At 45.6% G+C, this 10203-nt stretch overlaps 1 protein-coding gene across 1 annotated transcript in view; it reads right to left on the bottom strand.

Annotated features, from left to right (window-relative positions):
• OBSCN (obscurin, cytoskeletal calmodulin and titin-interacting RhoGEF) overlaps positions 1-10203 on the bottom strand; it is a 304900-nt gene that overhangs the window by 216495 nt on the left and 78202 nt on the right. The window contains 6 exon segments of the mRNA XM_029911618.1: positions 1240-1515; positions 3594-3869; positions 4582-4857; positions 6950-7225; positions 8627-8902; positions 9478-9753. Coding sequence (XP_029767478.1) covers positions 1240-1515; positions 3594-3869; positions 4582-4857; positions 6950-7225; positions 8627-8902; positions 9478-9753 — 1656 coding nt within the window.

Below are 10203 nucleotides of genomic sequence, written 5' to 3'. Positions count from 1 at the left end.
CCAGCAGGAACTTCTCTTTCCAAAGAATACTGTTACTAGTACAATACTCTGCTAATTAAGGACCTGGTTCGGCAAGGTACACAAGTGTACACATGTTTAATTTGAAGCAGCTGGCAGTCCCTTTGACTTCACATGCTTAAAGTTACCCAAGTTAAGCACCTTGCTGAATCAGGTCCAATCTTGCAAACTGCAGGCAACTTTCAGGAGAAGAGGGCATTTAACATATGGCAGGAGGCATGCAGCATCTCATTGGATCAGGAGCAAAAACTTACAATGAAAGGACCTCTGAAAATTCACAGCTTTAGATCAGTTTGGATGAGCACGCAAAAATGTGGATGCTTCTCCAAAAAACATATCCCAGCCTCTTCAGTCTCCAAAGCCAGGCTGAGAATCTTGCAAGAAGAGGTTTTTGTTACTTCTGGCTTCCTCTGAGGCTGGAAATGCCAACGCCTAATCCAGGAAAGCACTTAAGCAACTTAAAGTTAAGCAGATGCTTACAGGCTTTCCTGAACAGGGATGCTGTCCAATGTCAGGCGCTAGAAGAAGACCCTATTGTGATAATTAGGTACTTTACATCTGACTACGGGAAAAGCAGGGGCAGCAAGAAAATTGTCTGATTGTTTTTTAAAGTCCAACATTTTTGAACTTCAAAAAGTTTGGTCCAGATTCGGTTTGAATTCTGAGTGACAGTTTGGGCCAGTTTCCACACTGGTTCACCCATCACCAGTTAGGACCAGCTCCTCCACTATCACTAGGGCTCCACTGACTTCCATCTCACCGTTGTTCATGCAAAAGCCACCTCCTCGGCAGCTCTTGCCAGCTGGAACAACCCTACTGTGCCTCTCTCCCACTGCCCCTTTTCAAATCTCAATTGAACAGTTCTCTTTATTCCCCTTGTCTGTGCTTCTTAATTTATTTCTCCCTGTGTGTCTATAAAAGTCTCATGCTGTTCTGCAAGGAGTATATCATTTTTATTACTTTATTTATTATTAAATCTCCAATTTAATAATGTGATGCACTCTTATGACATATTGATACACCCTGATATTTTGGTATATGCAAAACATTAGGGCAGACCCTCAGCTAGCATAAATCAGCCTAGCTCCCAGCCTGCAGTGGAACGACACTAATTTATACAAGTTGAGGGTCTGTCTCACTGCACACATTTGTTACTGTTGTTGTTAGCCCGTTTTCAGACATGACAGTATCATTGGGAATTCAGGAGGGTCTTTCTCCCACCTGTGACATTAAACTTGAAGGTCAGTTTCTGGCCTGCGGCCTCACAGGTGTACTCTCCAGCATCCTTCTTCTCCACCTGCTCCACGACCAGACGCCGGGATTTGCCCTCAGACTCCACTCTGAATTTCTTGCTGGAGGTGATCAGTTTCCCGTCCTTGTACCATTTCACTTCAGTCTTGGCCTGGGCCACTTCACAGGAGAGGGTGGCGCTCTCTGTCAGCACAGCCTTCACCTCCTTCTGCACCTTCTCCTGGTTTGCAAATACAATTTCTGGCTCTGAAAAAAGATAACATTTCAAAGTAAGTGAATCTATAACCTGAAAGCTGCCAAAACTTGTATCAGGACCTAAGGGGAACAATTAAATCCATGTCTCCAATCTGACAACATGCATTTAAAGTTCTCAGATCACCACAGAAAACATTTTCAGGTTTTCTTATGCGGTAAACTTTCTTGTAACTGTTTCACAGGAGCTATGACAAAACAGTTACGGGTCTAGGTTAGCATGCCAGGAAGGTGGCCACATTGCTTATCACCATGGTATGATTTCATTCTAGGTCCCATCAAGGCAAATCAGATCAGCTGGGCAGTCCTTACTGGTCATTCCAAGGATCAGGCCAAGCGCAGTTTTTAGCAGCAGGGCCTTGACTACACTATTCCCTTCCTGACAACATGAGCTAGAATCCCACTGTGACTGCAGAATTTCTCATATTTGTTGTTAGTAGCAGCAATAATATTAAAGTAGCACCTAGAGGCAGGACCACATTAGGTGCAGCACAAACATACAGTAGGAGACCGTCCCTGCACCAAAGAGTTTGCAAGCTAAATAGGCAAAGGGTAGCAGGGGAAACAGACACACAAGACTGGACCAAGGCCACACAGCAGGTCAATAGCAGAGTCAGGAATAGAACCAAGCTCTCTTGAGCCCCAAATCCAGTGCCCTACCCATTGGCTCACACGCCCTCTGTGCAGTTTGGTTTGCTTGAATAACAACTGTTTAATCTCTGCTGCTTGCACCTGAATGTCTCTGCAGATTTGGGAGAAGGCTGTTTCCTACGGCTAGGACAAGGTCCTGGTGGCCCACCGAGCTGAATTTATGATTCAATTACTGAATTTGCTTAAGGCACAGCACCGAGGGTAACAGGGGCTTAATACATTGTTTGAAATCATAATTAAACCTTTTTGTATATTGCTAGAGGACGGAGATCAGATGGGTGACATCTCTCCTCTATACTCAGGGCTGGATTGTGGCTTTGCAGCCCTGGCTACACTGGGATGTGTCACAGAGCTGCACCATCTGAGAGGCAGATGCCAGAGCTGTCATCCTTGTAGTGCACAGAGACAGACAGGCTGCTTCCCCAGCACCGGGGTGCAGAATGCATTCTCGCAGTGCTACTGGTCATCTGGCTACACACCATCCCCTCCCAGCCAGGACCATCAGACTGCACCAGCCTGCCCACCTCACACACACGTAGCCTTACACCCAGGATGAAATGCTCATCTCCCACATAATGCTGGAGTAATCAGACTGTCTGCAAAGGAGCGTGGGTGAGCTGGGAAGGTAAAATCCACTCTCCCAATCGGAAACCCAGGCACCAGACATCAGCGCACTTCACCTTCTGCCCCTCCATGCCACTCATATGGAGCATTAGGGCCACTGCATTCATGGAAAGGCAGATCCCCAGCCCCGTTATGTCCTTCCCCACCAGCCTCTCCTGGGCAGACCTGGAGAGTGCCCGTCCATGAGGGGCAAGGAAGTGCAGATACCACCACATGGCCACTCCACCATGGCTCCCCTCTGCAACTTCACTGGGGTTGAGAGTGGTGTGAACAGTCATCTGCTGGCTCTCTGGCATTCTGGCTGCATCAATGGACTTACGGGAGGGAAAGGGATTGCGGCACTATTATTATTCATGTATATTCAGGAAGGGGTCACAATATACTGGGCATTTTCCAAACATTCTGAGAAGAGGCTCTCCCTGCCTTAAAGATCCTGCAATCCATTACAAATACACCTCTACCTCAATATAACGCAACCCGATATAACACGAATTCGGATATAACGCGGTAAAGCAGTGATCCGGGGGGGCGGGGCTGCGCACTCCGGTGGATCAAAGCAAGTTCGATATAACGCGGTTTCACCTATAACACGGTAAGATTTTTTGGCTCCCGAGGACAGCGTTATATCGAGCTAGAGGCGTATATATATTTTCTTAAAAGTCCCCCCCCAACTTCTACACCAAAGCAACAGCAGCCACTCTCTGGCCCATAATTTGCTCCTAAAACAGTGGACAATATTCTTAAAAAATAAAATTACTTTAGTCTCCTAACAGAAATTAAAAAAGAGTTTCTCCCACCTGTGACGATAACCTTGAAGGTCAGTTTCTGGCCTGCGGCCTCACAGGTGTACTCTCCAGCGTCCTTCTTCTCCACCTGTTCCACGACCAGTCGTCGGGATTTGCCCTCAGACTCCACTTTGAATTTCTTGCTGGAGGTGATCAGTTTCCCGTCCTTGTGCCACCTCACTTCAGTCTCGGCCTGCGCCACCTCACAGCTCAGTGTGGTGCTCTCCGTCAGGACAGCCTTCATCTCCTTCTGCACCTTCTCCTTGTTTGCAAACACAACTTCAGGTTCTGAGATTGGGGGAAACAATTTAAAAAGTTAACTCCCCCAACTTTGATCTTCATTACCAGAAGGCAGGTTTACAAAGATTTTTCCCAATTCATATTTCTTGAGTGCCCATCTCCTGAGTCATTTAAACTAGACCACACCAACAAGTGTTAGGAGGAACAATCCTTCACTAGCAGTGGAGAATGGGCTTGGTGACCTACAAGGGTTTTTCCATCTCTAATTACCATGATTTTCTGAAATCTGCAATGGAAGAAACTAATGTATTTGTTAACATTTGTCCATCAGAACTTCACTGAATATCATCAGTTGGATGATTGTTCTGCAAGAAAATACACATTAAATCATATAAACAAGAGAAGAGATGCATTTTATCTTGCAATCCAAAATAAAGGTGGATCTAGAAAAAAAAAAAAAAGAGTCCACATTCTGGGATTCATGCTTAAACTTTCCAAAATTTCACCGGTGTTCTCTAATTAAAAAGAAAAATAAACCACCCACCTCTGTTACTTTTCCAGAATTATGCCAGGCCAGAATCAAGGACCAGTTTAATGCATAAACTCCTGAACTTTTCAGTTGGTTCGTGGGTTGGTTTAAATTTTTCATAAGCCAAACTGGCTTTGTCACTGGCTCCCTGCACAACCTTAGGCAGGTCACTTAACTTTTCTGTGCTTCAGTTTTCCAATATGGAAAATGAGAGAGAAATCAGTCTCTCACCTGTGATGATAACTTTGAAGGTCAGTTTCTGGCCTGCGGCCTCACAGGTGTACTCTCCAGCATCTTTCTTCTCCACCTGCTCCACGGCCAGCCTTCGGGATTTGCCCTCAGACTCTACTTTGAGTTTCTTGCTGGAAGTGATCGATTTCCCATCCTTGTACCATTTCACTTCAGTCTTGGCCTGGGCCACCTCACAGCTCAGGGTGGCACTCTCTGTTAGGACGGCCTTCACCTCCTTCTGCACCTTCTCTTTGTTTGTAAACACATCTTCTGCCTCTGCAAACAGGAGGAGAGGGGATAGTCAAGAAACAAACCTTCCTTTTGAGTCAGAGGGTTTCAGATTCCGCATTAATGACTGAGGCTGTTTTAAAATAAATCTAGGTTTGACCATTTTAATGTTAGAGACAAGATAGGAGAGGTAATATCTTTTACTGAACTAACTTCTAATGGCTTATTTAATAGAAAAGCTGGACAGAACTCTGACCTTGGATCTTTTAAATGACAGAACCTACCCTTAGCCAAAGCTGCTTGGGGGAGAACTAGCCACTGCAGAAGACCAGATACTGGACTAGATGGACCATTGCTCTGATCCAGTCTGGCAATTGCAATAGACCTGCCATCACAGCTCTGTAAAAAGATCATAAGGAAATCTCAAACCACATGCCTGAACCTGATCCAAAGTCCACTGAAGTTAATGGGATTTTTTCTATGGACTTTAATGGTCCTTGGACCAGAACTCAAGCTTCAGGTTTTGTGATAACCTTGAAATTCTGTCCAGATTCATCTAAAGGTTCGCTGAGATTTACAAAACTTTTCAGCAACGCTGGACGCAGTTTTGGATAAGCCTGGGCTGCTTTGTAGCTTTGCACCCAAATTCACATGGTTTTATGTTTTCAGTGGGAAATCAAGCGAAATATGGTGGGTTTAAGCAAGCTGCACTTTTAAATATTGAGTTGCTTCAAACCCAAAGCTCAAGGCAAAACACAGGTGGAAAAGGGATGAGGCAGACCCATCCAGACTGACACCATGAGAAATATTCACAGAAATGCCTGTTATGTGAAACCACCTAGTTTCGCAGAGCTTGGGCCATGGTGATATCCAGTGCTGTTCACCATTGTGAGGCCAGGCCTGTCAATTATTTAGATGGTTCTTTCCATAGCTCCTAGAATGGATGGAATATAATCCTGTCATATGTGATGCATGAGGAGCTTCCCACGGCAGCTGCAAATCAAAATGACAAGTGCTTCTCCTTGGAATTAGAGCCCTCTAAGTTCACTGTGCGTTTGATAAGCATCTGGCCTGAAAGGTTAGGCACAGAGTGATTTTCCAGTGCGGGTAAAGGATGGCTGACGTGTTCTGGACCCTCTGCAAGAAAGAAGAGCCACAAGGCTCTTTGTGTCACACCTATGGGTATGCTCATTTGTCTGCAAAGACAAAAAAGTGACCTGTGATCTCACACCCTCCACCTGCACCTCCCACTTAACCCTGCAGCCAAGTCAGAAGGCTGAAACGATGTTACAATCATTACCATCATTTTCATGGCAAAAGAGTGGAATGCCATAAACACAAGATGATGACCCAAATTTGGCCCTGACCTACTCCCAGGACAATTCCAGTCACTTACAAGCTAGAATACAGGTATGATACAAGAAGTGAGGATAAGATCCAATAAGCCCCTACAATGCACAGAAAATGTTTGGCAAGTTTGGGAACTATGGTGGCAGAATATAGTGCTCGTTAAATCAATTCAGAGAAATAAAAAAGGAACAGAAACTTTGCCCCAAACACCAACACAACCTTTTCTGTCCACTTTTTGTTATTTAAAGAAAAAAAACCACAGGCAACTTTTCACTTTCTGGTTCAGACAGCAAATAGATCGAAAATTACCAGAGCGCAATGAGATGGCCTATTCTCACTGTACTGCTGACCTTGCCAAAAGCAGGAAGCACCAGAAGTGTTGTGAGAGAGCCTGTTTTTGTGAGATTTTAACATGACTAAATAGCAGAAAGAGACTCAAATAAATCCTCTTACGTTCAGAGGAGCTTCTGAGCTACGTGGATGTTCATCTGAACCCAAACGCCAAATCTCATAGAATTTGTATTTCACCAAGACCACCATTCAGCAAGCTACTGCAGGACCTGATATTCTAGGACATGCATAACTTTAAAGCAGAGGCACAATCGCATTGAAGGCAGTGGGACTACAAATGAGCTTGAAGTTACCCCCACCCAGAAGGCCTCGTTGCACACTGCCGTAGCTGAGTGCTAGAGGATCATATATTGCTTATTTAACATCCCATCACTCACAAAGAAACGCTCCCGGAAGAGTGGACAATAAAATAACAAATCAAAGTAAGCGTCTCTCTCACCTGTGACAATAACCTTGAAAGTCAGTTTCTGGCCTGCAGCCTCACAGGTGTACTCTCCAGCGTCTTTCTTCTCCACCTGCTCCACGACCAGACGCCGGGATTTATCCTCAGACTCCACTTTGAATTTCTTGCTGGAGATGATCAGTTTCCCGTCCTTGTACCATTTCACTTCAGTCTTGGCCTGGGTCACCTCACAGCTCAGGGTGGCGCTTTCTGTCAGGGCGGCCTTCACCTCCTTCTGCACCTTCTCCTGGTTTGCAAACACCTCTTCAGGCTCTGCAAGGGGGAGAAGCGATTTAAAAACTGAATGCACCGTTAGAGCTGCACAAAATATTCCCAACACAATGTAAAGTTCATTAGCTGAGCTGTGTCACATTTCATGCAATTTTGAAATGGGCCCCATTTCGTTAAATTCAAGCCCCAGATGCAACACTTCTCCTTCCACCAATCAGGGGTTGCTGATGCTCCATCATCCAGAAGAAATGAAAGGCTCCAGAAGAAATACAGTGCCTTGTATATGTAACCCCTGCCAGCTCAGAATGGCACTTTGTCCCCCTCTAGTGGTGGCTAGGCCAGCTAGGGATTGATTAGCCTGCTATAGCCTTGACTAAGACAGATGTGCCTTTTAGCTGAACAGTAGAGGCTCATTCATTTAGCTGAGGAGGTCTTAGGTTTGATCACCGACACAACGAATGACGTGGTGAACGTTACATAGATACAAGGGGCTTGAACAAATGTGCATCTAACTTGAGAACACAGCCAGCACTGTTGCTCACACATCGGCATTTCTGAATGCCATGAATCAGTTAGACTCACACCTAGCCACCATTGTGATAACTGCACTTATTACTTAGGCATGCAGTTATCCCTTCCAAATCAGCCAATGTCTCTATTGTCGGATGATCTCAAAATTCAAGAACATGAAATTTCATGTTTTCATAAAATGAGGGCTGGTCTACACTGCCGCGCTAGTTCGGCGGCTGGGGATCGAAGTTCCGAGTTCGATTTATCGCGTCTGGTCTGGACGCGATAAATCGAACCAGGAAGTGATCCCCGTCGACTGCGGTACTCCAGCTCAACGAGAGGAGTACCGCGGAGTCGACGGGGAGCCTGCCTGCCGCGTGTGGACCGCGTCTGAACTGCGGTAAGTTCGAAGTAAGGTATGTCGAATTCAGCTACGTTATTCACGTAGCTGAATTTGCGTACCTTACTTCGACTTAGGGGGTAAGTGTAGACCAAGCCTGAGGGTCTGATTTTTCTCTCACATACGTCTGCACATCAGGAGTAACTCCTTTGAAATCAGTGGAGTTACAATGGTGTAAATTCAGTATAAGTGAAAGCGGATTCACACCCCATGGTTATTACTTGGGCCTCCCCTCCAAATGCAGTCCTTGTTTGTACCCCGGTGTCCGTTCACAAAATAACTCCACTCATTGAAATTCCCCCTAATAGACCAGATCCTCAGCTGGTATAAACCAGCATCGCCACACTAAGGTCAAGACAGCACTGTTCATTTACACTAATTAGGGATTGGGCCCCATCTGTCTTCAGTTAAAGTCTTCAGAATAAAACAGCAAATAATATTATATCGTTCAAATTAACTCAAAATATTTGAAGGTGAAAATCAAAATGGCAGGTCACAAAGAGAATACCAATGTAAACACCTCTTTCTCTCACCTGTGATGATAATTTTAAAGGTCAGTTTCTGGCCTGCGGCCTCACAGGTGTACTCTCCAGCGTCCGTCTTCTCAAGCTGCTTCACGACCAGACGCCGGGATTTGCCCTCACAGTCCACTCTGAATTTCTTGCTGGAGGTGATCAGTTTCCCGTCCTTATACCATTTCACTTCAGACTTTTCCTGGGCCACCTCAACGCTCAGGGTGGCGCTCTCTGTCAGGACGGCCTTCACCTCCTTCTGCACCTTCGCCTTGTTTGCAAACACTTCTTCGGGCTCTGCCGAGGGAAAAGGAATTACAGGATAAACTCTGTCACCGATACAATGTCATCCAGGGACTATTAAAGGTGAAGGTGCGGAGAAACTGACAGCTCTGCTTCCTGAGGCAGTATTAGCTATATGTCTCACCCACTTTGCCTGAAATTTCAACCTTAACTATGGAGCTTGTATGGCATCTCCTTTCTAAATCAACCAACCCAAATCACCACATTCAACATCTCATGATTGCTCTAGGGAGTGAACATTCCCTTAGGAGAACAAAAATGGCATTAGGGAAAAGACAGGGTGGCTCATATGGATGCCATGAGACGTTCAAAATCCCAACCTCGTCTGGAAAATGTTATGCTGCTGCTGCAAAACACCATGACTAAGAAGATTCAGGCGCCTTCCCATTTTACCTGCTTACTCCGAAAATTTATTCTCAACATTGTGGCAAAACCGAAAATCTCCCAAAAGCCCTCTGGACTCAGAGCTGAAGTGCCAGCAAGCCAGGAAATTCAGCTTACTCTAGAATGCTGCAATCAACAATGGCAGAAAATCAGCCCCTAAGATGAAAGAAAATACTCTCTCCTACCAGTGACAAGAACCTTGAAGGTCAGTTTCTGGCCTGAGGCCTCACAGGTGTACTCTCCAGCGTCCTTCTTCTCCACCTGCTCCACAACCAAACGCCGGGATTTGCCCTCAGACTCCACTTTGAGTTTCTTGCTGGAGGTGATCAGTTTCCCGTCCTTGTACCATTTCACTTCAGTCTTGGCCTGGGCCACCTCACAGCTCAGGGTGGCGCTCTCTGTCAGGGCGGCCTTCACCTCCTTCTGCACCTTCTCCTTGTTTGCAAACACCTCTTCCATCTCTGCCGGGGAAAAGGAATTACAAGGGCTTAAACTTCCCCACTGATGTGATGCCACCCAGAGAACAGAGAAGGTGAAGACAGGGAGACGCTGACAGTTCTGTTTCCTTAGGCTGCTTTCTGCAAGTCTCCACCACGTTGCCAGACCCTGAATGATATAACTACAAGTACAATTTCAACGTTACCTATGGAGCCTGTAGGGCGTCTCCTTCATAATAAACCAACCTGAACCCCCACATTCAAACTCTCATCAGTGCTCTGGAGAGTGACCTCAGATCCAGATCTGAATTTACCAGCACAGGACTCCCTTTAGTTTTTTCACCAACATCTTCCTTACAAACCCTTCCTTCCGATTGTAAACCTGAATGGACGACTATCTTCTTTTCCTTTAAGAAGCACTGTTGGTTTTAAAAAGTCATTGGTTGTGTATCACTCAATACGGAATATCTGAGC

The sequence above is a fragment of the Terrapene carolina genome, unplaced genomic scaffold (genome assembly GCF_002925995.2).
Source record: "Terrapene carolina triunguis isolate 2854851 unplaced genomic scaffold, T_m_triunguis-2.0 Scaffold111, whole genome shotgun sequence".
Classification (NCBI taxonomy): Eukaryota; Metazoa; Chordata; order Testudines; family Emydidae; genus Terrapene; species Terrapene triunguis.
The sequence above is the reverse complement of the archived record's forward strand: the minus strand, read 5'-3'. Positions and strand labels throughout refer to the sequence as shown.